Source organism: Genypterus blacodes, unplaced genomic scaffold (genome assembly GCF_046128005.1).
Source record: "Genypterus blacodes isolate CSIRO-AG114 ecotype Tasmania unplaced genomic scaffold, CSIRO-AGI_Gbla_v1 ptg000103l_1, whole genome shotgun sequence".
Lineage (NCBI taxonomy): Eukaryota > Metazoa > Chordata > Actinopteri > Ophidiiformes > Ophidiidae > Genypterus > Genypterus blacodes.
This window is the reverse complement of record NW_027466907.1, coordinates 477,598-494,099: the sequence shown is the minus strand read 5'-3', so window position 1 is coordinate 494,099 and position 16,502 is coordinate 477,598. Positions and strand designations below refer to the sequence as shown.

The following is a 16,502-nucleotide window of genomic DNA, read 5'->3' as shown; positions in this document are numbered from 1 at the left end:
CGGCCAAAGTTTACAAAACAAACAACAAGCAAAACAAACTTTAATGCAGTAAAGGTAGCTTATCATTTTATTGTTTATCATCATTTTCTCCAAATTAGTGGTTTGGATCACATGATTAAACTGTGGATTTGTTTACAGTCAGTGTGTTAGTAAAGTTGATAGTGATCATTTAGATTCTAGATCATTTTTACCCAAACCTTGGTACCGGGTTTGCTCAGAACACAGAAGTGGTTAATCTGTCATTAAACCAATCAACCCCGTCTGCCAAGGAAAATTCCTGAGATTTACAGTTCCCTCGACGAATACTGGTTCACAGCTAAAAGTGCAAAAAAGTAACTGTGCTCCACCAACTCCTGACACAAATATCTGGGTCTTAATCGGCTAAATCTTCACCAGGTTGCTCTAAGTTTTATTTCTGTTTGCTGATGCAGTTTGGTTTATCGCAGCGTTTCTAATGGAAACAGCTGATTGGAGCTGCAGATAGGCACAATCCTTCATAGTACAGAGCCTTCTCACTCATTGTTTATATCACAAGTATTGATCAATGCAGATGTAAACTGTGATACTCTAATCTGTTAGGTGGAGGCAAAGTATGTCAAAGTATGCACAAAGCTATCCTCTGTTTTGACTCCTGACCATCCTGATACTTCCACAGAGCTTGAAATAGTGTTTTGACTGGTGGTGTGTAATCCAGTTATCACATATTAGATATCCTGTCTAGGAAAAGAGATCTGACTACTGCAGGGGTTACTATTCCTGCTGTAAGGTCTTAACTTGCCACACCACTGCTCTGTATGTTCTTGCTTTCAAAAGAAACATCTGGTTGTTTTCATTTTGGTAGTTTAAGCAGTTTCGTTAATTGTAATATTTGCTAATTTCATCATGTGATGTGCACCGGCATTGGTTCAGCTCTGGCCCTCTGTGCTTGGTGCAGTTGTGAGAGTGAATCACTGATGGGAGTTTGTGGCGGGCTAACCCTAAGCATTGCACTAAATCAAATTCTGAGCTGCTGGTAGCTCTGTAGGAAAAGTGGAGACCACGTGTGTTAAGAATTCATCCTCAGGGGCCCATACATGTATCAAAGGGCGATTTTATAACCCTGCTAATTTTAGTACATTGTGCTACAAGTCATTTGTCTCGCTAATTATGTGTATTTAATTTTCCATCTCATTTTCAACATGATGTTTTAATTCGTTTTACTCTTAACTTGAAGGATTTTTAATTGTACAGGTTCATACTATAAAGTTTATGTTTCAACAATGAACTGTTTTGTGCATTAAGGTGTAAGAATTTGTAAATAAATCAGTCCAACCCTGTCTGTGTGGACAGACAGCACTGCTTTTGTTAACAATGTATCGCTCTGTATCGCCTTTAACATATTTAAAGGCATATTTGTAATGGCTACACATACAAAGGCTGCTTTACTAATGTTTTCAAGGAAACATCATACATGGGAATCTTAGGGATTATCCTGGAAAAGCCCTCCCCGCTGTCAAGTTATCCCTCCTTTTAGCAGTGATTGATAAAGGAGTACTTGGGTCCATTATAGGGCTAAAAGAAAAGAACTAATATGTGTAGAAATCCATTACAAGGAAAAGTTTGACTTGAAAAAATCCGCTGAATTGTTCAAAGTAAAAAGAGAAGAAAGTCTCTCTCCCATTCTGGGAATTAAATTTTTGAAGATAAGCTGAGCAAATAAAGAAACGAAGACAAGACAGAAGGAAGGATGGCAAGATGAAATGACTGAAAGGAAATATGAAAGCACAGGAAACAAACCGGTGAATGTTGAATGACTGCATGGCTGAATCTGTGAAGTAGCGATTGACTGCAGTGGCAAAGTGGACAGTGTCTGAAACTGGAAGTACCTGAAGTAATCCCTCAGTTTATTGGGAGACCCAGCCTGATGTAAATAAGCGTAATTACAAGTAAACAAACTCCCTGTTGTTCCCATCACGGTACAAGACTGCCACCTTGTGTCTAAAAGCAAACCTGCCAGGACAATCGTCCTTTCAGAAAGATAATATTTGTTGATTAGTTTTACTTTCATCACACGTGTAAGACTAACGTCTGTTAAGAACTCCGAAGTTTTATCGTTTTTTTTTATTATCTCCTGTGATCTTAACCTCCCATTCCCATTGCATTTCCCCAAGATGAGTCATTGAAGATTATTAAAGATGACTCAACTGATTCTTCATTGTTACACAGAAAGTGAAATATGAATACGTGTAAGTAGATGTATTACACCTTTAATGTCATTAAAGGTTCACACATTTAATTTGTTTAGGATGCATGAAGCCTCGATCAGATGACAAAATGAATTTCCAATTAACATCTTAGTGCTCTTTCAGAGATATCATCATAAAACATACAGTATAATCTAGCTACTTAGATGATCAAAACACTGGATGATGTCAGATTCAAAACTGACAAATTGGCGTTTTTCCCGGTTGAAGGCGATGAGTTAGCGTCGTTATAACTACAAGTCATGTAGTTTGCAGCTATGGCCACACGGGGGCAGACCACACCCGTAAAAAGCCGACGTTGGGGCGTAACATTGTAGATGTTTGAAGGCTCAGAAAAGTCAAAAAAACGATAGAATGAATAAGAGGCTGATCGATTATCATCCAAGAAACCAATTGTTGAATTTTTCAATGTATTTACATGACAATTAGCTTTTTATAGGCCTGTATATGTGAGTATTTTTGCATTGTGTTACGATGACTACTTTTACTATCATAGAGCAATTGAATGCATCTTTTTCTAATCTGTTTTGTACACTGAAATATCATGATATAGTTAACAATGAATGATTAGATATTTAACTTAAAACTGTAATTTATGAATAACTATTAATGAAAAATATGTCCCTTAATGGCTGAGCTGTAGTTGAAACACAAAATGTAAAGGCATGTAATGTTTTATTGATTCTCTCATGCACCAAACCTCCTCCTCCTCCTCTTCCTCAGGGAGAGTTAACGGTGATTCCCAGTAGGTGAATGCTGTAATGATGATGAGGAGGAGGAGGAAGGAGGTCCTTTAGTGTCCATCCAGCCTCCGGAGCGCAGGGCGGGGCGACGCCGGCCATCAGCAGCTGCAGCCTCCTCAGCCTCCGTTAGTCCGCCTCCTCCTGGATCCGCGACCCGCGCCGACCCCCCGCTCAGCTCCGGGGCCGCACCATGGACACCCGTGCCCGGCGAGCTTCTGACAAAGCCTGGGTCCTGCTGCTGGAGCCGCGGTGGACGGGGCTGCCGTGTGTGTAGCCGCTCTGCATCGGGGATAACTTACACACCGTGTCCGTCCGTGTGTGTGTAAGAGTGTGTGTGTGTGTGTGTGTCTGTGTGTGTGTGTGTGTGTGTGTGTGTGTGTGTGTGAGAAAGAGAGAGAGAGCGTGTGTGTGTGCAGGCGCTGAATGGGAGCATCGCGCCGTGGCGCTCCGATGCTGCAGCAGAAAAATCGCCATTGTTTGGATGCGCAGCAGAAACTGAGGAATTACACAGAGACTTCAATCCAGCGCTTTGACTGAGAGCCATCATGGCTTCAGCGGTTCTTCTTGCGATCTGTCTCCACTGTTTCGTGCAGGTAAGGCCTGTTTATTAGGGGGGTTTTGGCGATCCTGTCTGCACGTCTGGGGTGTCATGGGAAGCAGCATCGTGACGGTTTGTGTCTTTCCTTTGTGGAAACCGGGATTATATGGCAGAATTAAACGCCACTTTGGTTGATAGGAGAGTGAAATAAGCGGCGGATGGTGTGTGTGTGTCGCTGGAGCTGCTGGGCGGCGCGCTGAGGCACCGCAGGGCGCTTTGTGAGGCAGCCAGCAGCTCGTTGTGTCCCGGAGAAAGTGGGTCAGTCGGCTGCAGCCTCAGCGATCCCCCTCCATGTCAGTCAGCATCACCGAGGCCTGCGAGCACACACATTGACACACACACACCCACTGTCTGTCTGCACAGCAACATGCCACCACACACACACCACCGAGGCCTGCTCAGTCTCCCGCATACACACACAGCTGATACATACAGTGGTACATTATTCTGGCTGGGTTTAGGTCAGAGTCAATGTGTAGAAATGTAACAAAAGTCATGACAACATTGTTTCTAATTGCTTTTGTTGTGTGAACTTCTAAGTGGGTGTGAGAAAAAGACGGCATGGAGCTGTCAGATATGAAGGCAAATCACTGAAAAGTGTTAAAAATCACAATGAAAAGTCAAATGTTCAATGTTTTTTTAAAGAAGAGAGTGTAATATACACAGATAATTGTAAACATAGTGACATATTTTGGTGAAATGTTACTCATTTGGCTCCCTGTAGCATCTAGGGTTTATTTAAAGATCCTCCTAGTTGTTTACAAAGCTCTACATGGCTCAGGCCCAGCAGATATCAGCATGGATGCCCTGAATATGGACTGATTTAGCATAAAGATCTATATTAATGAGAAATGAGAAAAGCACCAAATTCTCGCCATTTGAGAATTTATAGCAGTAAATATTCAATGTTTTGATTGAATAATAAATCTTAAATGATCACCTTCAGTTGCCATTTTGCTGTACAGATCAGTTCACACCTGAACATAATGTCTGCCTAACCAGCCTCAGGGTTCATTGATTACACTCAGAGGCTTGATCGATCACATCTGGGTGAAACCAATAGAAACCTGCTCCCTCAAACTCAATATCCCAACCTGAAGCAACATCTTCTTCTTCTACTTCTGTGTTTATTACCTTTCCATTTTTAAAAAAAACATTATAAACAGTGAACAATGTTCCAGGCCAGTGAGTAGAGAGCCCATTCACTATCTGACTGTATGTGGTGTGTGCAGATTTATCTGATGGTGTGTTTTCAATTTCCTGTTAATATGAAACACCTCCATACTGAAACTGAGAAACCTTTAAAGCACAAGTGTTATTCTCCTGTCTTATCGTTTTAATAAAACCAGTGTAAAGGATGAGGATGATATCTGCACGCAAGTAATGAAGCTTCTTTGTACAATTATGACTTAAACCCCCATAAAGAATTCATATATCCATTTTGAGACGGGTCGGTCTGATTGTGCTTTTTAGGGGCGATAACTATCACTGATTTCATGTGATTAAACCCTGGTCACTGATTGGTTCCTGCTATTTTCCCTTAGACATAAATCTTCCCCATAAGATCAAGATGAAAGTGAAAATCATTTTGAAGGCAGTTCTCTGAAGCTCGGGTGTGTTTCCTCATTGATTTTGGGTTCATTACGTGAGAGCCATACCTGCATCCAGGTTCAGGCTCAGCTTCATCTGAGGGATGAGGTTTCTCATAGTGCAGCCGTCAGGAGGGTCAGGTTTCCTCTGCACTGGATTTGGAGATATTAAGGATCAGAAATGTGTAAAATTGACAGGGGAATGCTTGTGTGTCTGTGAACCTTTGGACAGAGATTCTGCTTAATTTAAGCTTTGGTTTTGAACACTAACACTGAATTGAGACAGAAAAAAAGAGGAATACACTAAGAAATGTGTTTTTAATCCTGTTGTGCATTTCCAGCATTGTTGATATAGTCGTTGTAACTTCTCTGCTGCTCTGACTCAAAACAACACCACCACTCGCTTTGCTTTAAAAACATAAACTGCAAAATCCTAGTGCGGCCTGGTAAAATCCACAATAAAACATAAAAAATAAAGTTCTTGGCAGACTTTATGTGGCGCTGCCCTCCAGGTTATGAAATCAATGAACAAATAAACAATGTTATACTCAGCATATTTCAAGGAATTTTAATACTTTGTTTTTATGCGTTTGCTCCTAAATAACAACAGAACCAACTGAGGAGTCTTAGAAAACAAATGAAATCATAAGAATATGATGTTGACTTGCTGGAAAACCATCAGGTGACAAAAACGAACCCTTTCTCCTTCCAGCCTCAACATAATCCCCGATACTGCTGCTTTTGCATGGTGATTAGCGATAATAACGTTATTAGCCACCCATGTGAGCTCATTAGCCAGAGCTGTCTGGCTCCATGGTGAACTCCATCTCCATATGGTTAATGAAAAACTCATCAAAGACCAAACACACGGGGGTTAACTGAAGAACTGATGATGATGATGATGATGATGTAAACATAAAGCTTTAGTCTGAAATGTGACATGGCTAGAGAAATGGCGTCGGGTGAGGGTTTGGTCATCGTTAAACACAGACAAGCAGTGAATTGTGAACATGTGTATGGATCAACATGCCTGCTGTGGCAAGATGGATCTTTTGATAGAGACTAAATAATCCATCAGTAAATGGCAGTGACATGCCTTTGTTGTGAATGTCAGATGTTTGTAGTATAACTGTGATGGCCCCTGATGGTTGATTAGATACACATAGATAAGAACATTGCTGACATTGTCCCTAGTGATGCTTACAGTACCTGGCACTAAAGGAACAGCAGGTAAACTAAGTCAATAACTTTGAATGTATATTGATTTGTAGTGAACAGTTTGAGGTAAATGTAGTTGTTGTAGTTGTAGTTGTAGTTGTTGTAGTTGTTGTAGTTGTTGTTGTTGTCGTCGTTGTTGTTGTTGTTGTTGTTGTTGTTGTTGTTCCTAGCAGCGTTCCTATAATGTGTGGCAATAATCACAATTTGAATTTAGTTTATTTAGTTACCTAATCATACAGGCATCCACTCCCGACCCACTGGACTTTTTTTGGTCAACTTTTTGAGTTGCCGCCTGTTTCACAGCAGCCAGTTAGCCAATTAGAGGGCCCCCATGGCTGCAAATCAGATTTCCGTGGGGGCTGGTGCCACCCCGGGCCCCAGGATATGCTCCTGCTGTGACGTCGACTCCAATCGGCTCCCAATTGACCAGAGCGTCTGAAAAGAAGAGGAATGCTGACGGGGAGGAGGTGATCAGTGAGGAAGACGGGTTATTGATTTGCTTGCAGCATCCTGATGGAGGAAGGAAGTAGCGCGTGTAAAGGCCAAACACATGCGATTTAAAGGCCGTCTCCTGTCTCGCACTGCCAGGGACTTCAATCTGTTTTTCTGTCGTTTTTAGGGTGGGGGGGTGTTGCATAAGGAGCCATTGTTGCAGCTCCCATTGAGCCTGTGGGCAGTCGGGTGGGCACCCCCTGGTGGAGGCTCATTGTTTTCTATTTGGAAGGAGGGAGCTGCTGTCAACGCTGAACACAGGGTGCTGCTCATTCCCTCTTTGTTTACTTTGATTAAACGCCAACAGGGGAGAAAAGCTCATAGAGGCGCCTGGACTCGCCTTTCAGCCACGCAGCCATTCAGCCACACCGCGGCCTGTCAGCAGATACAGTCACTGGAGCATTTTTCTTTAATTACCTCCTGCTCCATCCTCGGGTTTTGGTTAATTACGGCTGTGTTTGCGTTCCCGCATTGTCCCGAAAAGGAAAATGTTTTGTCAGTGGAGGAGGAAAACTGCAAGCGTCTACAAATTAGCTGAAAAATCTGCTTGTGTCTGCTGGTCTTCAGGGATGTGGTTCAGGTTAAAGCCACATGCCTGCACTTCACTGATATGCATGACAGTGACACTATGAAGGCTGAAATAACACAATTATTCCAGGTCCAATTTACAAGATGATTCATCCTTCATTGTTTGGAAAATATTTGTAATGCATTGAGAACCTTCACATGGGACTCTTCAGATTAGAATAACAAGGGCGAGTGTTTACGCTTGCATTTTTAATTGAGCAAGAACAACTGACTAAAGGTTAATTAGCAATCATATGTCAGATTCAGTTTGAACATGACAGCCAGTTTTGACAGCTGAAGCTCTACATATCTCATACATACATACATATATTAGCGGATTTCCCAGTATATGTAAAGAATGACTTATAACATTTCACAGTTTTCTTTTTTTTAATTAGTTTTCTGTTTTGCGTTCCTGTCCTCCAAAGGTCTTAAATGTATTCAGTGTGTGAAACCAGAGCAGGTGTGAGAGGATCCATCTAATAGTAGACGCTCTATAGATGATGACAGGACCTAAACAAACAAGCATAAATATAGTTTGTAGTTCTCCAAAGCCGTGCTCGGGCTTTTTTCCTGTGAAATTCGCCCTGTGTATTGAGTCACTGTAGTACATTTAGGTTGATCATTCCTGGGTTCAGACTGGGGCGCCTCCTCTGTTCCTGTCTCCAGATGTTCACCTTCACCTCTCTAACCTCCTGTCCTCTCTTCTCTTATCTGTAAACTAACAACCTAACAACCTCCCGTCTCTTCTCACAGACACAGTGACCTTGTGTCTGCACCGCTCCCCCTCTTTGTATTTTCTCGAACTCTGTATCAAGTTAAAAGGTTGAAACATGTCACAAACGATACTCAACTTCAATAACAAAGCCGGTCTGTGTGTTAGGGTTCTGTATACGGACCAGATGATGACCACGGTCTCCAGGAGTGACAACGCTTAGGTGGCAAAGAATAACAATATCTCCTTCCTTTTTGACGTTTGTGCTTGCATTTCCAAAGGTATTGGACTAAAAATGGGCGGCTGGTTTGCTTGATATTTGTTTTCATCCTTTTCTTCACTTTGCTGTCCATCAGATATTTCATTTTGGAAGCTGTGTGTGTATGTGTTTGTGTGTGTGTAAGCAGACAGCAGTTTAATTCAGAATTCGTGATGTGTTTTCCTCTCCGTGTCTTATTCCCACTGATTACACTCTGGCTCCCATGCGTGTGTGTGTGTGTGCTGAGCCAAGTGGCTCTAATCGCCGCGTCACGGGGACCAACTCAGTCTGTTAACACACCAGCCTGGATTGATTAGAGCCTCAGATTATTGGTGCACTTTCACATATGTGGATTAACCCTGACAGTGATAATCCAAACAGCACTTCATAGATGTTTGTGTCTATATTTATGAAGCAGTGAAGATGTTGATTGTTTTGTGTGATGGGCTTTACATTTAACTCTCCCCGGATAGTGTAAAGGTTTTTAAATAAAATGTCTGCAAAAGGCCTCAACAATAACCGGATTACTGTGTAACAGTGGTATTTAATGGCTTACTGTAAGAATAGGACGATAATACGCGAGGAGAAATGTGATGTGTTGCCACCAGCGTGGTCTGACTGTTGCTCTGCGTCTTCCCAGATGTCTCTGCCCACAGCGTCCTTGTAAAACTCCACTGTCCACTTCAGTTAGATCAATGAGATGCATAAAGGACGAAGTGGAGAGCTCCTTTGAGTGCCTCAGACGGTAATAAATTGATTTACAGTCGCATTTGTTAGTGCTGTCACTTGGCGAGTCCCTCTTTTGATTTATTTAAATATACTGTATAAATGTGTGAGAAGCTCCAAATTATGATGGAGTCCCAGTGGTGTAGTGAAGTAATTACCATCCTCCTCCAGCCGCCCTGTGGGGGCTCGGGGAGAAGTCATTCACTCCAAAATGTGGTGTGGTTTGCCTGAAGATATCGCAGCAGTGTGGTGCAGTGTGAAATGTGTGTATGTGTGTGAGCCAAATGTACTGTGCTGACATTGCACAAGCAATAACTGTTCAGATTTTACATTCAGGTTCATGCAGACTGAACTGATAACACCACCCTTTGATAATCCATCCATCACAGTTAGGGAGCGTTGTGAAAGAGCAGTCCTTAACGCAGGTGACCTCAGTATTTATTATTTCATTAAAAAATCTAAAAATAACAAATGTAAAAAAGTTTGTTATGTTGGCATAGATACGCTGGCATGCAAATAGCTTTTTTTGGACAAATCATGCTGGCATATTCCAAATGAAACGTACGGAGTTATCAGGGCAGAGCTGTCAGTCATCCATTGTGCGGCTGATGTGAAGTGATGTCTGTCTGAGCTAAACGCCTGTTGAGCCTCACTGCACCTCAATGAGAAAAGAGAAAATTGTGATAATATGAGCTTTAGATGTTTGGAAAAGCAGAACGCAGGAAAGCGTAGAAAATGTAGCGGCGTTGACCTCGTCAGTCTCATTCATAGGCTAATGGAGTCGGGGACGGTCCCTGTCCTCGCCTAGTTGGAGTTGTCAAAAGTCCGGCTCAGCTCCTGGGCCTCCGCCTTCCTGCACGTCCAGGAGTTCCAGAGGAGGAAACAAAAACTCTGGATCTTTGCATGATAATGTTGGCAGCTGCCAGAGGGCGACGCCTCCTGACCTGCTCCCCCTCGGCCCATTCAGGAGGTCGGCTACAGGCGGCATTCACCAGTGCCGCTATTCTGAAGAACCCTGTGTGTATGTGTGTCCCCCATTGTACCTCCTCCATCATATTGTCTTAAAGATGGAGGCCGGTGTGTGAAGTTAGTGTGGGTTCTTACTCTGGGTGTAGGATTATAATAGTATGAAGTCTGGAGTGTGCCAGTGCAGAAATAGACACTTTTTCAATGGTTAATTGTTAATGCTGACAGTTAATTAAACTTTCTGTTAATCCTTTTCCTAATGTGTCTTCCGAGCACATTTCACACGCTTGTCCCCGTTCTTTAGCGCTGCATGACTGGAGAAAAGAATCACATTGTATTACAGTTAGAACAAGCGATCTGTCTCAAATAAAAGGGCGATATTGGCAGATGCATCAGCCAGTCGGAGCCCAGACGTCGTGTCCAAGAAGCATTATTATGCAGCCAGTAGACACGTGACACTGTGGAGACGCGCTGCTTTCAAAGGCTCAGGCTCCGCTAACCTGTAAATATATAGGCCAAGAAAAGAGGATAACATTAGCATTCTCTCTCCGCTGCCCTGGAGGCTCGCTCCTCTCCACGGTGTCCATGGTAATCCAGGAAGCAGACAGACATAATAAGCATCTCCTCCTACCCCAAATGTGTCTCTCCTTTCATCTCTGTTGCCATGGCAACAACGGGGCACCAATGAATTGAATGAATTGGTATAGATTTTCTTCCCCCCCTTGTCCCATAGCTGAAGCCCCTCAGGATGACGGCTATTGGAGAAATAAAGTGACAGCCAGAATAAAGGACACCTTAAATAGTTAGTGTGTAATGAAGCCTAATGGCCTCGGTGTGGACCATGTTTCAGAAAAGTCATGTTCCATCTCTGCATGGATGTCCACCTCCATGTTTCCACCGTTCCCCTGCGTGAGTCACAGGAAATGATTATTATAGCTTTGTGATTGTCCACAAGACAACATTTAAAGCTACATACACATACTGCATACCACAAATACATCTGTGGCTTAACCCAGAACTTTATGAAATTACATTTAAGGGTTTTAGCACTCGACTTTTATGGCTTACAGTCAATTCCTGGGGCCACAACAACATAATTATGAGCAAATATAGAGCACAGCTGGTGGGAAAATGACTGGCAGCGCTGCAATATGGATGTAGGATTGTAAAGTCATAAATCAAAGTGACGCGTAGTAGCAGGTTTGTTTCCCAGCACAAAAGAATCAATCAATCAATGAAATATGATCAAATAACTTAAGAGAACAGTCGGATATTTAGTGAAATGTGTGTTCTTTTGACTTTGTTTCCCCCAAAATGTCAGCGCTCCCTCCAGTTTATAGGGAATCCACTTATTGATGCAAACAAAGGGATATTTTCAAAGGAATATTATTTTAAGCTTAAGTCAAGGGAAGAAAAGCTCAAGAGAAAAAAAAGGTTTCATCCGTTCTTATATTTGCGTAACCTAATTCAGTTTTAATTGCAGCAGAGGGAATGGAGCTGTGAGACATAAATGAATATGCAAAGAGCTGTTCCTCTTTAAACCTCTTTAAACCTGCAGACTGTTTTAAATTCAAGACTTACTTGATGTATGTTGGTCTCAAAACTAATTTCAACTTAAGATATAAATGTCAGCCTTTTCATGTTTCAGTTGCACATTTACTCCAGTACTGGTGGAACATAATATATTCTATTTATTATATATTGTGATACATTCTTGCTGTGATACATCCTTTTATAAAAGTAAGTACCTAGGTAGTATTTTGTGAAGTGTTAGAAATATCCTTCAGTTTCCATTTTCTTTGTTTATAAGAAGCAGGAACTAATTAAAATACAGGCTAAATAGAACATGTGTAGTTTTAATAAGCCTGAATAATGTCTGTTTATTTTTTGAAATAAGTCAACAAACTGATAAGAGGAGTTTGTAATTATTCTATGTCACACTGCTGGAGGAGGAGCAGACGATCTCTAATTAGACCTGTCGTCCACTAACGGGGACAAAGTGAAGATGAACCTCTTTTTGACAAACTGCTGAGAGTAATGTTCTTCCTCTGCAAACGCTACCAATTTCCAGAGAGATTATGTGACGACAAAATCTTTGTCCTTTTCCTTTTAGTTGACAGTTAAGCACAAAACAATGGAAACAAAAGTGCAGATTTGTTTGACGGTCAGACACATGAAGCAAAATGTTATGTATCTTTGTCGGCTAAGGATCTTGGCTGTGTATGTTACAGGCTCTTCAGACTTGTGTGTAAATCAGTTTGATATTCTTATGTTTCGTTTTGGCGTATAAGCCTAACCATAACCCTAAAGGTGTCTTTACTGTTGGTATCTGTAGTTCTTCACTCTGCTTCCATATTGACTACAGACTGAAAGGACAGCTGTAGATATCAGCTGGGGCTCAGAACTTATCACTCAACCCTCACTTATGTTGTAGCAACACAAATGATACTGATATCCATCCTCTCATCCTACTCTGAATAAGTCGGCCAACGAGCGCTCTTCAAGTGGGCCGCTTGCGTTTGCGGGCTTGAGAACAATTTTCTCACCACAAACTGAGCCAACGTGTCAATTTACCAATTAGAATTTCCCTGACTGTCATTTTCAGCCAATAAAAGCTGCTGGCACGGGAACCGCTGCTATATCTCACCTCTCTCTCTCTCCCACTCTCTCTCTCTCTTTCACAGTCTGTTGAATTCACAGCTCAGGACCTGTGCTCTGTAAATACCACAGCGCTGTGATTAAAGCAGAGTGGCGGGCTCGACATTTTAAAAGGCCAAGCCGCTTTTTCTTTATGAGGGCGCTCCTCAATCACCCACCTTTTCACTGAGCTACCAGAGAGAGAAAGAATGAAAGAAAAGAAAAGGCAGAGTCGGAGGTGTTTTCAATGTAAAATGGGCCCACATGTATAAAGATTAATGTCATCAGCACAGGACTGAAAGGGAACAGCTGCTCTAAACGTGACAATAACAACACGGCAGCTGAGTTTTGTTGTCATATTGTTGAGTCTTTGTGCCTGAGAAGAAAGAAAAAACGGCCTAATTAATAATAGTATAAATAGTCTTAATTTGAATGTTGTGTGTTAGGGTTTCAGTTTGGGTTTGAGCTGCAGGACTGTAACTGCAAACTTTCTATTTTAAGTGTCAGTGTCACAGTTTCATTTACATATTTGTTGCAGGGAGTCGTGTTCATTGCGGGACAGTAAATTCCAGCGTTACACTCTGACTGCTTGAGCAGCTTTTACAGGGATTGTTCTGAGTGGATTAAAGTGCTTCTGTCACACTAGTGCCAATATATATGCAGTGATATATAACAGAGGAGTAACACATGCAGTGACCAAAACAATGTCAACAAAGTGCAGCGGCAGGCCACAATGACATGTGTTTGGTTGCTTTATGGTGGATATATTCCATGTGGAAACGCCTGGTTTTTGACCTAGATTCCCTAATCTGAGATGTTCCATCCAGAAAATGACACCATTATGTTAAGATGTGCTGCTGTGGGGCATGCTCGGATTTATGGAAACAACTTGGCCAAGAGGATTAAGGGGAAGAGCATCCTGTCCCTGTGCAGAGTCAGATAGGGGAGGGCAGTGTGGTAGCTGTATACTGATGTGTAGCTAGATTATAGTACATTTTCTGGTGCCCGTTTCCTCCGACGGTCCAAATATGTGCAGGTTAGGTGAACTAGAATCTCTCAATAGCCTGAATGTGGGAATCCGATTGGCTGCCTGCATGTGATGGCTCTGTTACTGATCAAATAAACAATCCAGAATTGATGGCTCTGCTAGTGCTCTTTGCTCCGTCTGCACCCATGTCTGTTCTGAATTCCTCATTTGAATACTTAACATGTATTTTGCAGGAGCTGCCTGTAAAAATGTTGGACAGGATGGGAACAAATCAGTGATCAGTCATGAGCTATTGTGATTTTAATCACATTTAATGTCCCTGATAAACCGGCCTCACCCTTCATGTCAGCTCCATCTTCTCAGGCTGCCCATTTTTATGTAATGTTTCCCTCATGCGTGGTAAAGGACAGACCAGCAGAAGGTCCACGGTTTCGGAGAGGGAGAGGTGGTTTCTATCTGGACCCAGATGTCGAGTTTTCACCTTTAGTTGGACCGACAGATGATCCTCAGTCAGGGTGCGGGCTCTCCTGCTGTATGTGTTAATGAAGGAGCTGCTTTATCTGCCTCACACCAGGTACGACCAGACTGGCCGGAGTCGCTGCACAATACCTAAAAAACAGGAAGCCAGGATTTTATCTGCTCACATTTGATGGGATTGATGTTTATATTATTAGCAGGAAGCTCATTCCAGTTCATTAACGGTTTCAATAACAGAGAGCTTTGGTGAACCTTTGTAGTAAAATTGTTGTACAGTCAGTTCATATACATAGAGACGTTCCCTCCACGTCTAGTGGAGGATTGACTGAGTGTTTAGCACTCATCCCATTAAACTAAATATGGAATATTTATCATTTCAGGAAGTTGGTACAGGAAGCCTCAAAGAGAGAAAATACCCTGAGCCAGAAGGATCAACCTGTTCAAAACACTCAAAATCTCCTTGAAGTAACAGGAATCACTGGAAATTCGTAGCAACAGCAGCAGCCTGCTGATATCCAGGTTACACTTATATATATATTTAATGCATCATACCTTTAAAATATTGATTTTTGAATTCTTGACTGTCCTCAGAAAGGAGTTGACATGGTCTCATCTCAGATGTGAAAAGTAATTTGTTTGCAGAGGCCAGCAAGGTGACCTTTGTGTTTTGGTTGGAGGGGTGGGGGTGGGGATGCTGGGGAAGGGTTTAGCACCAGCAGGAGTCCAGAGAATGAAGGCCGATGTCCTGCAGAGAGATGGTAATGAGATTCACTCCTGGAATAGCTTAAAATTTCAGCTCTCGTTAGACAGAAACCGGATCATCCAGGGGAAAGAAATCAGTTCAGAACATCAGGTAGTAACTTTTCTCGTGTTGGAACCATCACTGCCGGCATGATATAGCTTCTCTAATCTCATTTAACGCCTTATCTGTATTTTCCTTGAAAGCCCAGATAAGAACAGGCCTCACCCTCCATGTCAGCTCTGTCTCCTGACGCTGCCAGTTGTTGTGTAATTTTTCACTGGTGGCAAACAATGGACCACCAGCACTAAGAGGAAACACACTTATGATTCACAGGGCCAAAATAGAGTAAATTCCAACCCAGATGCCGTGTTTTCACCTTTAGTTGGGCCGACAGATGATCCTTGGTCAGGGTGTGGGCTTGAAGAAGCTGCTTTATCTGCGATGTTTGGATTCCATAGACGAGGAACTGCTTCCAGTTGAAGTGAGGACAGACTGATTTGGCTGGCAATTTTGTATTGGAGTTGGTTGGAAAAGTGCCTTCAAGTCCTGGAACGCAGCAGTACAGCCCTTGTTCACAACCTAATGTGTCAGACTCAAGAGTTTTCAATCGACCCTTGTGTGTCACCGTAAATCCCTGCTGGTTTCACTGCTCTCTCCCAGGATCAACAAGGCTCATACAAGCCAAATCACATCTCATTACAGCAGGTCACCGCTGCCAGGATCTGGATCAGAACCAGAGAGGCTAACCCAGTTTCTGCTCTCACGAGCTCCAACGTCTGAGAGAAAAACAGTCTCTCCGCGTGACCTCGTCCTCCAGAGACACAGTGATAAAATGAAAGAGGGAGAAACACTCATCTATACATTTCTTCTCTTCCTATTTTGGCCGTGGCTTCTGTTCCCTTGAGAGATTCCCTCTGAAGATCCTCACATTATCCCTCCAGCTTTCTGTCACCCCACCCCCCCACCCCCGTCCTCCTTTGCTTTTCCCCCTCGGCGAACTCTGCTTGTGCCGCTACAAAAGAGGTTTCTGTCTGGCCGAGATCTGGCTGGAGGAGATCTCCTCGCTGTCTCCCGTGCAGCCCTGAGGGAGGAAGAGGCCGTTGCTCTTTGAAACCATCAGCGAGGTCGTTTATGCAGACTTAAAATGGTATTGATGGGAAATGGAGATGACCTTTATGGCACTGTGGCATATTTAACTGCTGTGAATGATTCATGATGCCAAACGCTGGAGGCTGAATTACATACTGGCTCACACAAATAGAAATACAGCAACTGACAGTAGGCCACAGTGCAGCTACAGGAGACGGCTGGTGTTGGTATAATGTTATGCATCACCAGATTCATTATAATAACAATTGTCATTTTCATTGTCACTGTTTCTTTTGGACTTTCTGATCTACTCGTAAACACATCAGAGCTGCAGCAGCTTCAAAGCCTAAATATTAAACCTGACATGTTTGATCCAGTCTGACCCAACAAACATGTTAGCAACATGTACAGGCTATGTGCGTGTGTGTGTGTGTGTGTGTGTGTGTGTGTGTG

At 42.6% G+C, this 16,502-nt stretch overlaps 1 protein-coding gene across 1 annotated transcript in view; it reads left to right on the top strand.

Annotated features, from left to right (window-relative positions):
* Nucleotides 1-3,264: 3,264 nt before the first annotated feature.
* ptpro (protein tyrosine phosphatase receptor type O) overlaps nt 3,265-16,502 on the top strand; it is a 33,206-nt gene continuing 19,968 nt past the window's right edge. The window contains exon 1 of the mRNA XM_076160049.1: nt 3,265-3,579. Coding sequence (XP_076016164.1) covers nt 3,532-3,579 — 48 coding nt within the window. The 5' untranslated portion in view covers nt 3,265-3,531. The remainder of the gene's footprint in view (nt 3,580-16,502) is intronic.